At 42.4% G+C, this 21,605-nt stretch overlaps 1 protein-coding gene across 1 annotated transcript; it reads left to right on the top strand.

Moving 5' to 3' along the window:
• Positions 1 to 62: 62 nt before the first annotated feature.
• Positions 63 to 19,620, top strand: LOC146628798 (uncharacterized). The gene is made up of 5 exons (XM_085357082.1): positions 63 to 454; positions 1,441 to 1,539; positions 1,674 to 2,765; positions 10,061 to 10,453; positions 19,507 to 19,620. Exons 1-5 carry the CDS (start codon positions 74 to 76, stop codon positions 19,618 to 19,620), a joined length of 2,079 nt encoding a protein of 692 aa, XP_085213208.1. The 5' UTR covers positions 63 to 73.
• The last annotated feature ends 1,985 nt before the right edge of the window (positions 19,621 to 21,605 follow it).

Raw genomic sequence — 21,605 nt, 5'->3', positions numbered from 1 at the left:
ACACTCTCATCTGTGGCCTTCAGTGGAGAGCGGTAAAGTATGCTGTATGGCTACAGCGCGAAAACAGTTCACCATGGCGCTCTGGAGATGTATGATCTGTTTTATCTTTGTTTCTTTAACTCTGAAGGTGCTCCTTAGCCACATAAATGCAGCTCATGGTCGAAGGCAGGATTTTTGGGTTTACTGTGGAATAGATGGCTGTGAACAAGATTTCAGAGTTTTTAACTCATTCTTTCGCCACATTAAACGGACGCACCCTCTGTATTTGACGAATGGAAGCCCACCAAGAGGATGGAGGATCCCCCCAACATCCCACTCTTTAGGATCGGAAAATGTTGGTGTTTCAGTCTTTGCCAACTGTAGTACTGCAACAACAACCAGCACCGTGGAAATATCAACTGGTGGATCTTTGGCTGAAGTGCAGGAGCCTCAGGTTGTTGACAGCCCGATCACGGTAAGTGTTAAACTAAATAAAATGTAGTGTGGCTTCTGATGACAAATTTAGCTATGTCTAACTCCTCGTATTTGGTCCTATATTACTTTTAATCCTTTTCTCCATTTTTAGTCAAGAGAAATTTAACGAGATCTCGCGATATTATACCGCTAGATATTGTTCTTCAAACTGTTACAAGCGATTTCCACTATGGTTGGATTTTAAATCACAATTTCATCCTGCAGGATGAAATAAAAAATAAATAAACAGAATAGCAGTTCAGTGTAGATAGTACAGGCTATGCTGCAGCCGGAGAAGGCACACACTCTGCGGCTGGCATGTCTCCTGGTGAAGTTTGCATCAAAGACACTCTCAGCGCGCTTAAATCTTTCAATGTGGCAGCAATTTGGGTATCTCGTAGGAATTATAAGTGGTGAATACGGTTTCAGGTAAGACACAGAGTATTTGGAAGCACTGTAAAAAAAATCTGTTGGCCAGAAATACTGCCAAAACATGGATAAGAATGATTTTCTTGAAAATTAAATAAATTAATAAATGCATACAATAAAATATATCCATATACTAATACTAACATAAATTCTGAGTGCAAATCTAAATTACGTGATTTAAAAATACATAAATAATTTAATAAATACAACAAACATGTAAAGAAACTAATATCTAAGTGCAAACAAAAATTCATTATTTAAAAAGATAAAATCTCATTCTCATGAATCCAATCCCTAGCCTCATCAAAAAAATGGACAACCCCTTTTTTATTGTTTCTTTGTCTTTGATTTCTTTTCCATTTCTTTTTTCTTTATTCCAAAGAATGAATATTATATTATCTTATATTATATTGAATATTCACAACTGTAACACTAGTCACTGTCATGCACTTTGTTTTTTAATGGACCAATCATTAGGTGTAACTGATTATACCTGTTATGTAAGAATTTCTATAATTGGCCAGGAATTTGGAGTAACTTTGTTTTTCTGCTCTAAAGGAAGAAGCTGTTGCTACAACATCCTTTACCAGACATGATATTACCAGATCTGCTGCAGCTTTTGCTATCTGTGTTCAAGAACAGTGCCACTTATCACAGGTATGTTATAGTCTTAATGGATCAATACATTACATAAGGCAATCAATGTCTTACTTGTTCATAATGGAATTCAGAATTATTATTATTTTATATAAATGCAGAATAAGTTACTTTTGTTTCAAATGTTTTCACAGAGAACGGTCAAACATATCATCTCAGGAGTGCAACAGTATCAGGCTGTTCTTTTGGATACGCTCAAGGAAAGAATGAAGACAGTGTTTGAAGATAATGCCGAGGGAACCACTCAGCTTCAAGATGAGGCTTTGGCTACATTTGATAAATTCATGGATCCTTTCTCCACCATTGCATATGGACAGAGTAGAGCCATAGGGGAAATGTTCTGTCCAGTCAACGCAGAGGAAGTAGTAGTATCCCAGAAGATATGTTGGGTAAAGCAAGGTCTTTCAAGGGTCATGTCTTTAAGGAACAAAAGTTTTTACTATGTACCATTAATTGAAAGTCTAAAGCAGTTAATGACTAATGAGAGAATCTTTACCATGTTGAACACTGCACCACAAAGAAGCAGAGAGGGATTCTTCTATGATTTTAGAGACGGGTCCCTCTTTACATCTCACCCCTTGTTTTCTCAGAGGCCAAATGCATTGCAATTAATACTGTACACAGATGAAATTGAAATATGTAACCCCTTAGGGTCCCATGCTTCTGCAAACAAATTGGTCATGTTTTATTATACTTTAGGAAATATTGATCCAAAATTTAGGTCAAAGTTAGCTGCAATACGACTTCTTGCTATTGCTAAAGCAAATGACATTTCTCAGTGGGGTATTGATGTTGTACTGAAAAGAATACTTCAAGATCTATCACTGCTTTACAATGGTGTAAGGATTAAAATGTCAAATGGTGAAATTGAATTGTTTGGTGCTGTTATAGCCATTTGCGGAGACACGCTAGCCCAGCATGAGATTGCTGGCTTTAAAGAAGGGATTGGTTTTGCTTATAGCAAATGTAGACACTGTGAATGCAACTTTGATGATATGCAAAGTGTTTTTGAGGAGAAGAAGTTTGTTCACAGAACTCTGGAGAAACATATCAGGCAGTGTTTTGAAATAGATAAAGCAAGCACAGATTTATTGAAAGCGTCCCTCAAAACTACTTATGGAATTAATAGAAGAAGCAGACTAGTTGATGTTCCTGCATTTGACCTGATCAAACAAACTCCACAGGACATAATGCATGTTATTTTTGAAGGTGTTGCATCAATGGAAGTTAAATTTGTATTAAAACACCTAATTCTCTCAGGACAATTAGAATTAGACAAGTTTAATTCAGACATTCAAAATTTTCCTTACTCACCTCTTGAAATACGGGATAAACCATGTCCTATTAGCTTTGGCACTTTAGCGGCTAATGACAACAAATTGAAACAGTCTTGTGGACAGATGCTAATTCTTTTAAAAATATTACTTTTTCTTTTGTATGGTGTGGAGAGTGAGTATGTTGTATTTATTAGAAAGTTAATTATGATAATTCAAATAGTTCTTGCTCCCATTATTTCTTTACAAACTGTATTGCAACTGAGAAGTATGATTGAAGAACACCTGTATCAGTTCAAGCAACTTTTTCCCGAAGCCAATATAATACCTAAGCAACATTATATGTTGCATCTTCCCAGTCAAATCTTATCGCTTGGACCTTTAATAAGGAGTATGTGCATGCGCTTTGAGGCAAAGCACTCCTATTTTAAACAGTGGGCTTCTAAGTTAAATTTTAAAAATATTTGTAAATCCCTTGCAAACCACAATCAATTTCTTGAGTGTTGTCAAAATGAAATAGGCACTGAACATCCTATTTTTGCGAAAGAAAAGGAATCCGGGCCAGTATCAGCTAAAAATAATGAATATGTTAGGAAAAAAATTAAAGAATTTTTTGGAATAGATGTCATGCAGTCTGTTGTCTCAGTGAAATGGTATGTTCTAAATGGCAATAAATACATTGCTGGGAAGTCCATGATTATTGCAGACGTGGATGGCACTTTCCCTGTGTTTGGACTGATAAAGGATATCTTTTTGATTGACTCATCTTTTATTGCTTTTGAGTACCAACGCTATGAAACTTTGAATTTAAATGAAGACTTATTGGCATATGAAGTAACTGTGCCCATTGTTGCTCAAACTACAGAATTAGCCCATGAGCTCATTGATTATACTTCATACTTTTCTATTAGTTTTAGGGACAGTGTGTTTGTGCCAATCAAATACAGTCTTTCTGATATTATTTCCCATAGAAATCACCCTTAAGATTAGGGTTGCACCAAGTATTGGCTTAGTGTAGTTTGTGATGATATCAGTTGACAGTCATTAAATGTTCCCTAAACCAATGTCAATGTTGTACCACATAATGCTGGCATGCTGTGACAAACAGCTGTCTTTGAAATGTGATTTGTATCATAAATTGTGGTTAATTTTTTTCCTTTATATGTACAACTTTGAAGTCAGACATGATTTTGAATAAATCATATTTTCAACAGGTGCCTTGTGTGAATTTCCTAAATCAAGCAAATTGAGTTTGTCACTCTATCTTGAAACAAGTGATATTTTGAGAGACATCTGGTGAGAGACCTAATGTAGGCTATTTTAAGAGTTATTCTTCCCATTTCTGGATTTCTGTACTAATATAGACACAATTATATGGTTATTCTCAATTTAAGTTTATTATCTAAAATCCAGACTTAGAAACAAGTAAATCTTTTTTAAAACAAGGCAAATAATCTGGCCTGTCTAAAAATAGGATTTTAAATCATGGCAAGCACCAGATAATTTGCAGTGCACACTTACTTTTGATGACTGATTGTGGTTAGTGCTTGCTGCTGTGGTAAACACTCTATCTTTCCATGTGTTCACCAGCTGAATATTGTGTCCTGTGGCACTGATTCCTAGTTTCGATTTGAAAGCCAGGCACCTTCTTTACCTTTCAGAATGGGCTTAGAACCTTGTTTTTTTTTTTGATAGATTGCAGTCGGGGCTAGCTCAGATGATTATGTACCACTGCTCAGTTAGGCTATTCTTAGGCTGCTGGGAGATCTCTCATGATAAACTTCATACTCTTTTCCCTTTCCCCATATTTTCATATGCCACCATTGCATGTTTGCAACTTTGTACGTTCACTCTCCCCTCTTTTGTGCTTTTTCTTCTCTGTCATCTGCATCATGTAACCCTGGCTGCAGAGCTGCATTTTCTCATATCTGTAGCCAACCTGTGGCTCCAGATATGAGACAACCAAGTGTTTCTCAAGTAAGAAGCATTGGGACTAGTCAAATTTGTGATATCATTTTAAGCTGTGTGACAAGGAATGAAAATGCTGTGTAATGCCACATAAAGAGGGATTTCTGGTCATCCTAACGCTACCTATAAAATATTTTCTAGTATTCATATATATATATATATATATATATATATATATAGATAGATATATATAGATAGATATAGATATATATTTAAAAAGGAATAGGTTGTGGACAGTATGTGAATACAGATATCCACTTTCGTCATCCTTTTAACCTCTGAGTGGTAGGTGACACTCACAGCATGTATTGACAAGGTCTGGGAGATAAGTATTAGTGTGGGGCTTAAACAATGGCCAAAGCCATGTGTGATTTTTAACAGACAGCTAGTTTAAAGAACCCACACACATAATTCATCTCAATCAACAATTTATGTGCACTATTGTGATCAGTGCTAATTAGTATACTCTTTTTGCCACACAGGTATCTTTGTTTTTCCTGTGCTCATGATCCAGAAGAAAGATAATGTGATGTAACAAGCTTTGTCAGAGTTAGACAAAAGTTAGTCCTGTGCTAACTCTATGAGTCTTTCCACAGCAATGTGTCAAATGAGTGACTAATGATCTAAATCAAAGTCATTCATCATGTTCAGGTTTTGTTTAGTTTTTTTCTGGCAAAGCTTACACATTTAGACAAGCTGCAGTTTCTTGATTATTAAACATTCCTTGTCTGTAAAAATAAATTTAAAAAATGCATCATAAAAGTAATAATAATAATTTCTGATTAATGTATACTTGCAAACCCGAAATTCCAAATAATTCTTTGACTATGTACGTTTTTGATTATCTCCCAAAATTTTGAATTTAAAAGTCTTTAACTACCAGGATCTTCTTAGGTTAATTCACATATCCAAAACTAGTAATTGACTAAGAAAGGTTTCAAGCAGGGAGGTGCCAAAGAATTCAACGTAATCACAGAGTTTCAAAAGTCCTCTGTAGAGCAGAGAACCTGCTGAACTATCTCATCACTCCATCAATCAAGCCTTTATGGCAGAGTGGCTGCAAGGAAGCTGTTTTGAATAAATGGCCCATGATAGCTTGCTTGCAGTTTTCTAAATTATTTTAAGCCTGTAAAGTACACTGACATCATGAAAAAAGATCTATTCATCTAAAGCATTCTTACTTCTACTGATGTGAGCTGATCATTTTCTAACTTGTATTATCTTGTTCCCTGATGGGGAATTGTGTGATGGATTTTATAATCATGTGACCTCCACCTATTAAGCTAGGTTTAAGTCCTATCTCGGACTACTATTGTTTTAAGTTTTTTCTCTCTCTCGTTTTATGTTTCACTTTTGTTTTTAACTTTTCAATTGGTGTTGCTGCTTGGATAGGTTAAGGAGCCCAAGCAGCTGGTTGGATACAGAAAAAGTTCAGTTATAATGCTTAATTTAACAATGTAAATCTGCATCAACCTTCATTGGTCATTGCAACAGTGACAACAAAAGCAGGGTACAGGTAACTTATGACATCTAAGAAAAATGTGATGCCGACAGCTCCTGTAAAAACAAGGTAAAAACAGTGCACCTCTCTTTGAAAATATGTAAAGGTTGCTTTCATCAGAAGCCTAGGCTCCTACGGCTGGCTAACATCTGGTACTGCCCATCACCTGGCTAATACCACACCTTGAGTAAAGCATGGTGAAGGCAGCACCGTAACAAGATCTTCCTTCTCAGCAGTGAGACATAGTGCAATTGACCTGAGATTGAAGTCACACTCCACCTTTAATTCAAAGTGTACACCCAGGAAAAGTCAGGAGTGGCTTCAGGTCAAGATTTTCATTATCCTCGAATAGCCAAGCCAAAGCCCAGACTTAAACCCTGTACTGTAGAGGGAACTGAAGACTGCAGTCTACTTTCCATCCAATCTAACACCTTTTGGGGATGTGTGCAAAGACATATCCCCAAAAGCCATTATGAATTACTGAGAGTAGACAGATGGCAAAATGACAGTTTAATTAATTTACAATAAAATCTGCAATTAAATGGGTTTGAATACACGCAGAATCCCCCGGATGCATATGTGCTATTCTTCTTTATGAGTTTATGAGATATGAAATCCAATAAATTCAGGATTCACTTGTCTTCCAGAAAAATGCAGATGAATCAGGTTCTTCCCAGCTGGAGGACAGAAATGGTCTGTATTTGTATAGCGCTTTACTCGGTCCTAAGGACCCCAAAGCGCTTTACACTATACGCAATCATCCACCCATTCACACACTGGTGATGGCAAGCTACATTGTAGCCACAGCCACCCTGGGGCGCACTGACAGAGGCGAGGCTGCCGGACACTGGTGCCAACAGGCCCTCTGACCACCACCAGTAGGCAACGGGTGAAGTGTCTTGCCCAAGGACACAACGACCGAGACTGTCAGAGCCGGGGCTCGAACCGGCAACCTTCCGATTACAAGACGAACGCCCAATTCTTGAGCCACGATCGCCCCAGTAGGGACAAAAAGCACAGTGTCTTTGCATATATAGTCTTATTGTCTCAGCAGTGTTGAAACAGTCTGTTCTTTGAGGTTAAAGTCAATGGTTTCGTTCAGATGTCGGTAGATGTTGTCCAATTTTGGCAAGGTGGCCAAGACAACAATAACATCCTGCCGCAGTAATGTAGAATTTAACCTTACACACAATGGGTGCACTGCAGAGCACCTCTTGGTCATAAATATGAAATTAATGAGTCAAGAAAGTAAAATATTAAATATCACACATAGCATCGAAACCACATTTTAACTCCTCTAGAAAAGTCAAAAGGTGAAGAACCTTCTGTTTTATAGTTGTACATACTAATGGACATGTGATGTTGCTACTAGTTCTGAGCAATGTTACAGCTCCCACTTTTTTTTTCTTTGTGTTCTAGTCTTTGAGATTTTAAAGAAGCAACTTTTCCCTTCTACCCCGACATCATGTGAAACATTGGTTGCATATATGTTCCTTTGGTAAATGTTGTTCTACTGGTCTTATATTACTGCTGTCTCTGGAATGGAGACACATGATATGCCTCGTATCAAAATACAGCTTAGTGTGCAAGGGATGTGCTCCGCTATGAGTCATATTGCATTAAACAATCAAAATCTGCTGCAAAATCTCAGAAAACAGATTGGCTGGCTATTATTAATTGCATCCTCAATTAAATGTGTCTGCGTGGGTTTTCTCTTTTTCTGCTCCAGCTTCCTCCCACAGTCCAAAAACGTGCATGTTAAGTTAACTTGTTTTCTAAACTGGCCGTAGGTGTGGATACAAGTGTTGCGTCTACGCTGGTATAGGGTTTAGCACCATGTGAACCTGGTTTTCTAAGCATTCCAGAAAATTGATGGATGGATTTTTGTCCTACTTAGACTGAATAAAATCTCTTTACAATACAGTGAAATATAAAGACGTTCAAGCCAGCTGCACATTCTTATTTTTTTTTTTACATTTCAGGAACCACATACAGAACAAATACAAACGGATCTACACCAAATATCTTGTTCGTAAGTCCTTTGTTATATAGCCTGACATTACAAGGTACTTTTGTTGTTTGCGCAATTGTCAAAAAAAAGCAGTATGCAGGCACAATAAGAAGCTTATGATATCAAATATTCGCTCCAAAATATCTGAGGGATATCCATCACAAATGTCACTCGTGCTGCATCTGGTGCTTACAGCACACGCTGAGGGATGGGCTCGCAGTCGAGCAGGAGAAAGCTGCCCACTGATCACATGGTGAAATGCTTTTAGTTTTAATGGACAGCACAAGCACTAGCACAAATATCGACAAAATTGGGAGAGGGTTTTTTTTTTCGCCCTCTGTTCCTTTATCCTCCATGTTGTTACAGGCCATCACAGGCTGATGCTGATCCCAGCTGTGCTCTGTGTGACAGGCAAATGAACAGAGGGGATAGGCAGACACAAACATACCTGTGGATAATTTAGACTTTCCAGATCACAAGATGTGTATGGCTATGTGAGAGGAAAACTACACCAACAAAGTATAGGGGAAAATATATATTTTTAGGGTTAGCGTGAGTAAAAGGAAGAAAAAAAAACCCTAGAAAATGTTTTTAATCTTTTCACTCTCCACACAGGAGGGATATTGGATTTAGTAACAAGCCAGTGCAATGTTTCAGTATTATAAGAAGATAAATACTCAGACAGATTTAAGATGATGCCGTTTAACTGAATTATACATCTTGAATTCATTAAAAGTCGACAAATCATCTGACATAAAGGAAAACTGTGATGCCTGCCAGAAATGAGTAGCCTCAAAATGCAGCATCCAGAGACGAGCGACAAAGCTAATTGTCTGTGTAGCTTCTCAGTCATCCAGGTCGTAGTAATTGGGCTTTCATCAAATCAGCAAAGATGCACAGTAAAGAAGGTCAGACAACAACTAGGGAGAAACAGAATGACAAATGGAACAACGTTGTCATCCCTTATGTAGCAGGTTTATCAGACAACTCAGGAAAGTCTTCACCAAGCACAACATCTTAGTGCACTTCAAACCCAGCCACACACTCAGACAAAAACTGGTTCATCCCAAGGACAAAACTCCCAAACACAAACTAAACAACAGAGTATGATGTGCTGTGCAGCAAGGAGTGCTCAGGCGTCTACAATGGAGAAACGCATGGCACAACATAGTAGCGCCACCTTGACAAGACAAGTCTCAGCTGTACATCTGAATCTAAAGGATAAAGGTAACTGTTTCGAGGATGCCAGTGTTCACATTTTTGACAGAGAAGATGGTTTCAAGTATGAGTGAAAGCCGCCATCTATGTCCACTGTAAATGACTATTTTTGAGATGGCTTATGACTCAAACTGTGTGCCACCTACAGTCCAGTTTTGAGATCCCTTCCCAAGCGCCTTAATGCCAAATTCACATCAGCTGATCTCTGTAAGTCACATAATAGGGTTTCACCCTAAATCTCTGCTGATAATGACCACACCCTTTTTCACACCTTGGCTCATGTGGTGAGGCACATGATCAATAGTGTGTCATTTGGTCTTAGAACTAAAGAAGCTCCTCAGATAAGAGGTGAAACGGTTGTTGATGCCAAAGTTCAAAATGGCGGCGCGCACAGACGCAGCGGCCCGGAGCTCCTACACTTTTGCACTTTTGGTGGTACTGTGTATCATTTCACACAGTCTGGGGTTACTTCAATATAATAGAGATGATCTACTACAACTAAGCCGTGGAGATCTTCAATTAACATCCGAGTATCTCATCCCCCCGGAGATCAACAAGCAACCCCCGGGGCTACCCGCAACAGCAAGCCGCAGGAGGAGACGCTGCGAGCGGAGGCAGAAGAGAGGCAGGCGGGGAGGCCCGTGGGCACGGCTAAAGGCTAGTCCGTTTAAACCACCACTCCCGACCATATTCCTCTCCAATGCCCGTTCAATCCGTTACAAACTGGATGAAATACGACTGCAGATCGCCACTCGACGGACTTTCAACAACTGTTCGTGCATGATTTTTACTGAAACCTGGCTGGACAGCGCCATTCCCGATGCGGCTATTGATCTAGCAGGCCGCACCGCCTATCGAGCCGACAGGTCTGCGGACTCGGGTAAGAAGACCGGCGGGGGGCTGTGCATCTATATTAACAACTTCTGGTGCACGAACGTCACGGTAACGGAAAGACTGTGCAGTACAGAGGTAGAACTGTTGGTGTTAAAGTGCCGTCCATTCTATCTCCCTCGGGAATTTTCTGCCGTTTACATCTGCGCTGTTTACATTCCACCAGATGCTAATGCTAAGCTAGCGTTAGCACAACTGAGCAGCAGCATTAATAACAGCCTGGTAGCACACCCGGACAGTGTCTTTATTGCGGCTGGGGATTTTAATCACGCGGACCTGAAATCTGTACTTCACAATTTCCACCGAAATGTGAAGTGTGCTACCAGAGGAGATAGAACTTTGGACCAGGTGTACACCAACATGGCGAACGCATACGGAGCCCAGGCCTATCCCCACCTGGGTCTGTCAGACCATCTCTCCCTTCTGCTACACCCAATATACACACAAAAGATCAAGAGCACTGGGATTACAACCAAAACCGTGAGAACATGGCCGCAGGATGCTATTCCGATGCTTCAGGACTGTTTCCACTGCACAGACTGGGAGGTATTTAAGGTGCAGGACACTGACAATCGTGTCGCATTGGACAGTTACACCTCCACTGTCTTGGACTACATCTGTTTCTGTGTGGACAATGTAACAACTTGGAAACGACTTCGTGTGTTCCCTAATAATCCACCCTGGATGACACACAGAGTTCAACAACTTATTCGAACGAGGAACAATGCTTTCAACTCCGGGGACCAGGAGGCATACAGTGCTGCCAGGGCTAACCTGAGAAGAGGCATCAAGACTGCCAAGCAGCAGCACAGGAGGCGTATCGAGGCCAGGTTTGAGAACATCACAAACCCAAAGCAGGTCTGGGAAGGCATCAGGGCTATCACGGACTACAAAAGGAGAACACCATCACCCTCAGCCGATAGTCCTACTCTGGCTGAGGACCTAAACCTCTTTTATGCCCGCTTTGATAGGGAGAACACCGACCCTGTCCTGTCCCCTCTCCCCTCAACCGACCCTGCTCCGGTCCTGAGCACTCATGAGCTGAGGCGTGTGTTCCGGAGCATTAACACCAGGAAGGCGGCCGGGCCAGATGGAGTGCTGGGCCGGGTGCTAAAAGACTGTGCTGCGGACCTGGCGGACGTCTTCACCTCTATATATGACACCTCGCTGTCCTGTTCACTGGTACCATCCTGTTTCAAAGCAGCAACAATCGTTCCCATCCCAAGACAGTCAAATGTCACATGTCTGAACGATTTCAGACCTGTGGCACTCACCCCCATTCCCGCCAAATGCCTGGAGAGACTGGTCATTAAACACATCAGAGCTGCTTTTCCACCATCTCTGGACCCGCACCAGTTTGCATACAGGGAGAACCGGTCAACTGAGGATGCGATCGCCATAGTGCTGCACACATTATTGAAGCACTTGGAACACAGGAACACCTATGCACGGCTCCTCTTTGTAGACTACAGCTCGGCTTTTAATACCATCCGGCCATATAAACTCCGTCCCAAACTCCACCAACTGGGACTCAACTCCTCTCTGTGCAACTGGATTGTGGACTTCCTCACTAACTGCGGACAGAGTGTCAGAGTGGGTAAGAACACCTCTTCCACCCTTGTGGTCAACACCGGTGCCCCTCAAGGGTGTGTTCTGAGCCCTCTGCTATACACTCTCTTCACCCATGACTGTATTTCCTCCTGCGCGTCCAATCTCATTGTTAAGTTTGCCGATGACACCACAGTGCTCGGACTTATATCCAACAACGATGAGACAAACTACAGGACAGAGGTGCAACAACTAGAGTCATGGTGCCACGACAATAACTTGGTCTTAAACACCAAAAAGACCAAGGAGATCATTGTAGATTTCCGGAGGAAGGGTCATAACAACCATCTGCCTCTCTTCATTGGTAGTAAGGCGGTGGAGAGGGTGAGCAGTTTTAAATTCTTGGGGGTAACTGTGACTGAGGACCTGTCCTGGGGCAACCATATCACCTTAGTTGCACGGAAGGCCCAACAGCGCCTCTACTACCTGAGGAGACTGCGGAGCGCACACATTCCCAGACCTCTGATGTTGAACTTCTACAACTGTGCCATCAGCAGCGTTCTGACGCATGGATTTCTAGTGTGGTTCCCCAGCTGCACCAAGGCCGACCAGCAAGCACTCCAGCGGGTGGTGAAAGAAGCTGGCAGAATTATTGGAACAATTCTGCCAGAGATTAGTAATATCTTCCCCACTCGCTGTCTGAGGAGGGTGCACAGTATCCTGCGGGACCAACATCACCCTGTGCGCCACCTTTTCCACCTGCTGCCCTCAGGGAGAAGGTACAGGTCTATACAGGCCAGAACATCCAGACTGGCCAACAGCCTGTATCCACAGGCTGTGAGGCTCCTGAATTCTGCCCCCCTCCCCTCTCTGCCCCCCTCTCACGGACAATAACCATATCCAACTTCTTAATAGCACTGAACTGGTTTGCATTGGTGCATTATATCTTTATTCCCCCCCCCCCTCTTTCTTAAATAGACAACCATCATATCTCACAGTACAATAATATTGAACGGGTTGCATTGTTGCATTTTGTCATGTTTCTCAGGTCTTTGTCTGAATGTCCTATGAACATTACCTGTCTTGTTCTCATGTTGTTGCTAAGGATTGTCTCATTGCACTGAAGTCACACTGGGTTAAATATTTACACTTGGGTTTTAAGGGGTATTTGTTTTGTTTTTTTGTTTTTTTACGGGTTGTACGGAAGCCCCAAACACAATTTCATTGTTCTTTGACAATGACAATAAATAAATACTTGACTTGACTTGAAACGGCATCAAGAAACTTAAAGAAGTCCAGATGCTTTTCTGTCCAAACTCCCTAGATGACAAAACTAATTCATCACCCAGAGGTCAAGTGTGACCATTAGATCTATTAATCCAAAACACACTTTGGGAGAAACGTGCTTTGTCATGATTTCAAAGCAGGAAAATGTTACTGGCAAATGAACCATTAATATGGCTGACTTCGTTTCGTATTGGCTTCACTTCAGTGATGTGTTGGGCACTTTAAAAAACAAGAAGATAAATACGCTGCAATGAAAGAAATGACTGGATTAATCTAGGTCAGGCTATTCTACAGCAGTCAGATAAGTGCTTTCTTTCAAAAGCCTTCATTGTTACTGAGTGGTGTCCAGAGAGACAGTAAGTCAGATCCATTTGCAGACACGGCTCTTTGATCAGCTCTATTATGCTCACAAGCATGTGTTGGTTTTGGCTTTGCCTGTATCAGACAGGCAGATAGAGAAGGAGTTTGTTCACAAAAAAGTATTTCCAGAGAGACAGAAGTCATATGTGAAGCACAGCATTGTGATCTTTTTGCAGGGCTTTTAAGGTTAAATTAAACAGAGCAGTTACACAGAAGGGTGATCTTGTCAATGCTGTTATTCCTGAGCGGACTCTAACTAAATTTACTTTAGAATGTGCACACACCAACAGACATATCTGTCACTTCAACGGAGATTGCATTGATTTACATTTCTTTTGTGAAGATCGCCCAAGTATACCTAATACCAGCGTAAACCTAGCTTTCACCATAACTTTCATAAACACTGCACTAAAATAAGATGATTTACACTGGATGGCTGCTTTTAATCCCTAAAGGGGATTCAGTTCCATGTAATGTGACTGTGCAAACACATTTGTATGTCCACATGTTACTATATATATGAACACACCATTTCAACAATCATAACAAAAAAAATGTGCTGTTATCCCTGTTAATTTAATGTAGGACTCTTTCAGAAGCAGGCAGAAATACACTGTGAATTTATCACTTTGCTCCAGTCAGTCATTTTAATCCTTTGAAAGTTTGCTGAGAAGCTCTGAATTCATCTATATTTTTTTGAAAGGTGCGTGGGGAACCCTGTTTTCATCTACCAACTATCACTTTCAAATTCAAATTCAAATTCAAATTTTATTTGTCACGTACACAGTCATACACAGTACGATATGTAGTGAAATGCTTGGACAACTGCTCGTGACCTAAAGAAAACAAAAAAGGAAAAGGCTATGAATAAGAAAGGAAATAAATATGAAAAATTAAAAAGGGTAAATTTAACTAGGAAGGAATAAAATATAAATTAAGGTTAAAAATGAAATAACTGTACAACACAAATTAGAATGAAGGGTAAATTTAACTGGGAAGAATAAGATAAAGATAAATATATAAATTAAAGTTGAAAATAAAATAACTGTACAACAAAATACACAATACACAATATAGAACTATATAAGAATGTATGAAGAAATCTAAATATAAATAAATATATACACAATAACAGCAGCTGTACAAGTATTAACCGGAAATGAAGAATATAGTGACCAGTGTTGTGCAAAACCAAAGTCCAGAAAGTCCAGTGTGTGTGTAAGAACTGTATGTGTGGGTCAGTACTGTGTGGTGGTGTGATTGAGAGACCGTATCGCCTGCGGGAAGAAGCTCCTCAGTCTCTCTGTGTTGGTCTTCAGGGAGCGGAATCGCTTTCCTGACCTCAGCAGAGAGAACAGTCTGTTGTTGGGATGGCTGAGGTCCTTCACGATCTTCCTGGCCTTGGTCCAGCACCGCCTGCTGTAGATTGAGTGCAGGTCAGGGAGCTCGGAGCGGATGGTGCGCTCAGCTGATCGCACAACCCTCTGTAGAGCTCGTCTGTCCTGCATGGTGCTGTTCCCGAACCAGGTTGAGATGTTTCCCGTCAGGATGCTCTCTATGGTGCACGAGTAAAAGTTCCTGAGCACCTTGGAGGGCAGTTGGAAGTCTCTCAAGCGTCTGAGGTGGTAGAGACGCTGTCGGGCCTTTTTCACCACGGTGTTGATGTGACAGGACCATGACAGGTCCTGCGTGATGTGAACTCCGAGGTATTTGAAGCTGTCCACTCTCTCCACTGGGCACTCGTTGATGACGGGGGTCTGGTAGTTCCTCTCCTGCTTAGTGCTGAAGTCCACTATCAGCTCCTTTGTCTTACTGACGTTTAGAAGGAGGTTGTTCCTCTGGCACCAGTTCTCCAGATTCCTAATCTCCTTCAGGTAGGCCGTCTCGTTGTTATCAGAGATCAGGCCCACCACGACGGTGTCGTCAGCAAACTTGATGATGGTGGTGGAGCTGGTAGTGGCCACACAGTCATATGTGTACAAAGAGTACAGCAGGGGGCTCAGAACACACCCCTGGGGGGCTCCAGTGCTGAGAGTGGTGGAGGCTGAGACATGTCCGCCCATCCTTACTGCCTGTGGTCTGCCAGTTAGGAAGTTGGAGATCCACTGACACATAGATGAGCTGAGTCCCAGATGCTCCAGCTTGGTGGTGAGTGTGGAGGGAATTATGGTGTTAAATGCAGAGCTGTAGTCTATGAAGAGCATTTTAACATAATTCCCCCTTCTAGTGTCCAAGTGAGTGAGTGATGTGTGGAGGAGATGAGAGATGGCATCGTCTGTGGAACGATTTGGACGGTAAGCGAACTGTAGTGGGTCCAGTGTGTCTGGTAGTGAAGAAATGATGAAGTCTCTGACCAGGCGTTCAAAGCACTTCATCACTACTGAGGTGAGGGCTACAGGGCGATAGTCATTGAGAGAAGCAGGGTGGGGTTTCTTCGGGACAGGAACAATGATGGACTCTTTGAAGCATGTGGGGATCACCGACTGAGATAAAGAGATGTTGAATATCTCAGTGAACACAGGAGCTAGCTGGTATGCGCAGTCTCTTAGGATACGACCTGGGATGCCGTCTGGTCCTGCTGCTTTCCTGGTGTTCACTCTCTTGAAGGCTCTCCTTACTTCATGCTCGGAGATGACGAGCACGTTTCCGGTGCTGGCAGTATCTTCCTGTCTGCAGCCGTTAGCGCCGCTAACACTAGCATTGTTGGAGACCTTAGCTGCAGCCTCGAAGCGAGCATAGAAAGTGTTCAGCTCGTCTGCCAGAGTCACGGCCGCGTTCGTCATACCGGTTGTTGGTGCTTTATAGTCCGTTATTGTCCTTAGTCCCCGCCACAGGCTCCTAGAGTCACTCTGTTGGAGTTGTGACTCTAGTTTCCTCCCGTAGCGCTGCTTCGCCTCTTTCACCGCCCTCCGCACGTTATATGACGCGGCTTTGTACGGGTCCATGTCCCCCGTCATGAGTCCCGTGTTGTAGGCAGCGGTGCGGGATCTCAGAGCGTCGCGGATGGTTTTATCCACCCACGGCTTCTGGTTGGGAAACGTTGTGATAGTCTTTGTCTCCACGGTATCATCCGCTAGTTTCCCGATGAATCCCACAACCGCTTCCGTAAACACGTTGACGTCATCGTCGGAGCTGTTTCTGAACATGCCCCAGTCTGCGTCATCGAGTGCGTCCTGTAACGCGGCCACCGATTGATCCGTCCAGCGCGCGACCTTCCTCTGAACCGGAACTTCCTGTTTCAGCCTTTGTTTGTATTTTGGCATGAGGAAGATGGCGGCGTGATCAGATTTGCCAAACGGGGGGCGGGATTGTGCCTTGTAGCCGTCCTTGACCGTAGTGTAGCAGTGGTCCAGTGTCCTTTCACCCCTGGTGGGGCAGGTGATGTGTTGATAAAAGTTCGGCGCTGCGCGTTTGAGGTTGGCGCTATTAAAGTCCCCCGTCACAATAAGCGCAGCGTCCCGGTGTTGTGTCTGGTGCTGTGTGAGTGCCTCATGCAGCTCGCATAAGGCGGTGACCGTGTCCGCTTGTGGTGGAATATAAACGGCACTTACAATGACCGATGTAAATTCCCGAGGTAGATAAAAAGGACGACACATGATGGACAGTAGTTCCAGATTTGGTGTGCAGGAGCGTGTGAGAGGAACAACGTTCGCACTGTTGCACCAGTTGTTGTTCACCATTAAACACACGCCGCCTCCCCTTGACTTCCCCGAGTCCCGTGTCCTGTCCATGCGGTGAACCGAGAAGAACTCGGCCGGCTGGATGGCGTGGTCCGGCACCGCTGGGTTCAGCCATGTCTCGGTGAAGCAGAGGAGATTGCAGTCCCGAATGTCTCTCTGGAACTTTATCCTGGCCCTGAGGTCGTCAAGCTTGTTCTCCAGTGACTGGACGTTGGCGAGCAGGATGCTAGGCAGAGGTGTGCGGTGTGCACGAGCTCTCAGCCTGTTCCTGACGCCGGCTCGCTTCCCTCTAGGCCGCCGCCGCTTCCCTTTGTTCTCCCTCGAGATCTCACTCGGCCAGCTCGGATCCGGAGTTAAAAACTTCGAATTGTGAGTACATTGTATACCAATAGAAACAAGAGTGTCACTGTCATACCTAATGTACCCAATGGTGATGATTTTGCCGATTTAGAAACGCTGAAAACTAACTTAAAAAACAAAGACAAAGAAAAAGTGGTCGGAGCAGTCGTGACGGCAGCCGACCTCACCGGCGCCATCTTCCTTGAAATCACCAAGTCATCTAAAGTGGCAGTTAAATAAATTGCCTTTGCAAAGTTTTCTTTTAGCAGAAACACAGCAGGTTCCTGGACAATGCTCTAAGTATATGTTTCAACTGCTAGTTTTAGTAATACTAAAAATAAACTTTATTTATATAGCACTTTTCTTAAAAAAGCTACAAAGTACTTTGGAGAAAGATGTATTATTAAATCTAGGAAATAGTTAAAAACAGAAAAACAAGAAAAATATCAGGAATATAGAAGAGCAATAAAACCAGCATTGCCACTTTTAAAAGTATTCATAAAAGCTTTATGAAAAATAAATGTTTTAAGAAGAGTTTTAAAAGCTATTATTAAGGAAGTTCACACCGTGATCCCGAAGGGCAGACTGTTCCACAGTTTGGAAGCTTGAACATAAAAGGCCCACTGACCCTCGTGTACTACCCAATCGTGTCCAGGCACAAAGAGGATTACCAAGTCCTTGATATAATTTTGAGCAAGGCCATTTAATTCTTTAAAAGTGCTTAGTAAGATTTTAACTCCATAGTGTAGTGCACATATTTGTCTAATAAGTGAAAAATCCTCAATTTCATCATTGGAAGGCAGACAGTTCCCTTTGAGGTTGCATCAGGAAGGCCATTGGTTAGGATGTCTGTGAAGGTTCTCAGTCATCCAGGTCATCGTAGTCAAAGGAGCTTGCAAAGAAAAGTGTCTGGACTTCTTTAAGTTGCCTGAAGACGTTTCACCTCTCATCCGAGAAGCTTCTTCAGTTCCAAGGTCAAATGGTGGAGAGTCCCAGATATAAACCTAGTGGGAGTAACCCCCCACAGAGGGACAAAAGGACCCCCTGATGATCCTCTAATTGCCTGAGCCAAGGTGTGAAACTGGGTGTGGGTCCCAATCAGCCAGAGTTTCGGGTGTGTTCATTGTGAAACCTGGCCCCACCTTATCATGCGAATTCCTGAGGTCAGATGGCCCAGGATGTGAGTGGGTGTTAAGGCGTCTGGGAAGGGATCTCAAAACTGGATTATAGATGGCAGAGAGTTGGTGTCGTAAACCCCCGCCTCTGTTCAAAGATGGTCGCTCACAGTGGACATAGATGGCTTCTTTCACTCCTCTTTCAAACCATCTGTCCTCTCTGTCCAAAATGTGAACATTGGCATCCTCGAAAGAGTGTCCTTTATCCTTAAGATGCAGATGGACTGCTGAGTCTTGTCCTGTGGAGGTGGCTCTTCTGTGTTGTGCCATGCGCTTGTGAAGTGGCTGTTTGGTCTCTCCAATGTAGAGGTCTGAGCATTCCTCGCTGCACTGTACAGCATACACCACATTGTTAAGTCTGTGTTTTGGCGTTTTGTCTTTCGGGTGAACCAGTTTTTGTCTGAGCGTGTTGCTGGGTCTATATCTGGGTTTATATCTGGGACTCTCCACCATTTGACCTTAGAACTGAAGAAGCTTCTCGGATGAGAGGTGAAACGTCTTCAAGCAACTTAAAGAAGTCCAGACACTTTTCTTTGCAAGCTCCTTTGACATTGGTTAGGATCCTAGGTTTCTTGGCCATGTGCTTCGAGTTTTTATGGTTTGGGACTTGTTTTCGATTTTGTGAAATGTCTTAGGTTCTGGTTCTATGATGTTCTGTCTTCGAGTTTAATTATATTTCCCCTGTGCTCTCAAGTTTTGTTATTTATATTCTTAGTCCTTTACACAAGACAAGGAGCAGGTCTTGTGTAACTTCCTGTCTGTCACCTGTGGTGATGTGTGGGTGTTCATGTGCCAATGGGGTTTTGCCAGTAGGGGGCGCTGTATTTGAGAGGGCTCATGAATGCCTCTATAAAAGAAGACTGACTTGTGAATGAAATAAGAAAATGTTTGGAGCAGACGCTCGCAAAACACAAGTGGATACTGTGTAATTATTCAAAGCTATACGAAGACAACACATGGTACCAGGAGTAAAAGTGGGAGAGCGGAAGCGATAGTAGCTCAAAGTTCTGTTTGAGATGGAAAGTTTGAAGCCTCCGGAAGGACTGAAACTGGTGGGGAATGTGGACAGCAACTGGCGGTGTTTTAAGCAGCAGTTTGAGCTGTACATGGCTGCCATGGGACTGGACTCTAAACCCGATGCCAGGAAAATTGCATTGCTGCTCACGGTAGCTGGTCCTCAAGCCATTGAAGTCTTCAACACGTTTGAGTTTGAGGAAGTTGGTGACAGGAATAAGTATGACAGAGTGATTGAAAAGTTTGATGCACACTGTTCACCACAGAAGAACACAGTATATGAAAGGTATTTTTTCCGATCTCGGATGCAGCAACCAGAAGAGACTTTTGATTGCTTTGTGACTGATTTGAAGCTGAAGGCACAGTCATGTGATTTTGGAGAGCTGAAAGATTCTATGGTTCGTGATCAAATTGTGTATGGGATCCATGATAAACGGACTAGAGAACGGATGCTCAGAGATTCCAAGTTAACTCTGGATGAAGCAGAAAGACTGTGTCATGCAAGTGAGTTAGCCCTGCAGCATGCAAAGACATTTAATGAGACAAGCGTCGCTGCAGTACATGATAGTGCAAGAATAGCTGTGGTTAAAAAGAAAATGAGGAAGAATATGTCGCAGAAGCCCAGCAAAGAGGATACAGTGTACTCCTGTAAGCGATGTGGTAGCAGACATGAACCTAGACAGTGTCCAGCTTATGGCAAAAGATGTTTGAAATGCGATGGAAAAAATCATTTTGCCAAACAATGTCTGTCGAAAGCCAAACCCAAATCAGTGCATGTAGTTGAAGAGACTGACTTAAGCGAGACTTTCTTTGTGGGCATAGTGTCACTTGAGGATGTAAAAAGTGAGCATAACGAAGCAGAGGACAGTGAGCGATGCTCAGATTATGAAGACACGTGGATTGTTTCACTCCCAATACAAGGAGCTTTGGTGGCACTAAGGATTGATACAGGTGCGCAGGCGAACCTAATCAGCATGACAGAGATCCATGCCATGAAACCAAAGCCCAAAATAATAAAGAAAAGAGTACCTCTAAAAGACTACAATGGAAAGTATATTGAGAGCAGTGGTCAATGCAGGCTTAAAGTGACAATAAAACATAAAGATTATGATGTATTTTTTAATGTTGTTCCAGAAGGTCGTGAATCACTGCTGGGTGGCGTGACATCCAAAAGATTGAACCTAGTAGAAAGAGTGTATCACATCAGCTGTCCAGAAACAGAAAGTGGACAGCGAGGAGCAGTTGACTCCATTGTACAGCATTATGAGGATATCTTCAAAGGTTTGGGATGTCTACCATGCAATTACAGTATCCAGCTGAAAGAGGATGCAAAGCCAGTGATCCATGCACCACGTAGAGTCCCAGCTCCACTGAAGGACCGTTTAAAGAAAGAACTTAACAGGATGTTACAGTTGCAGGTCATTACAAAAGTGGAAGAACCGACTGCGTGGGTAAACTCAATGGTGTGTGTGGATAAAAGAAATAAAAACAAATCCAGTCATAGCTTTACAGATTAAGCCTAACTGGTCTCTTGACCTTACGCTCTGTGGTAAGGATAAAAGGAATAAAAACAATGATTTGAGAATATGCATGGACCCTGGCGATTTAAATCAAGCCATAAAACGTGAGCACTACCAAATACCAAAGCGTGAAGAGGTTGCAAGTGAAATGGCAGGCGCCAAATACTTTTCAAAGCTAGATGCAGCACAGGGTTTTTGGCAAATAAAGCTGGATGAGAAAAGTTCAAAATACTGTATTTTCAATACACCTTTTGGCAGGTATAGATTCCTCAGAATGCCA

The sequence above is a fragment of the Diplotaxodon limnothrissa genome, linkage group LG7 (genome assembly GCF_057381915.1).
Source record: "Diplotaxodon limnothrissa isolate DT_005_m linkage group LG7, D_limnothrissa_male_GT1.1, whole genome shotgun sequence".
Lineage (NCBI taxonomy): Eukaryota > Metazoa > Chordata > Actinopteri > Cichliformes > Cichlidae > Diplotaxodon > Diplotaxodon limnothrissa.
This window is presented reverse-complemented; position numbering and strand designations above follow the sequence as displayed.

What these genes read in the sequence shown, in the direction of transcription:
- LOC146628798 (XM_085357082.1), top strand. Translation starts at nt 74, where the DNA reads ATGGCGCTCTGGAGATGTATGATCTGTTTTATCTTTGTTTCTTTAACT. An exon ending in TTGTTGACAGCCCGATCACG is followed by an intron (nt 455 to 1,440) that starts GTAAGTGTTAAA and finishes TCTGCTCTAAAG; the next exon opens with GAAGAAGCTGTTGCTACAAC. An exon ending in AACAGTGCCACTTATCACAG is followed by an intron (nt 1,540 to 1,673) that starts GTATGTTATAGT and finishes ATGTTTTCACAG; the next exon opens with AGAACGGTCAAACATATCAT.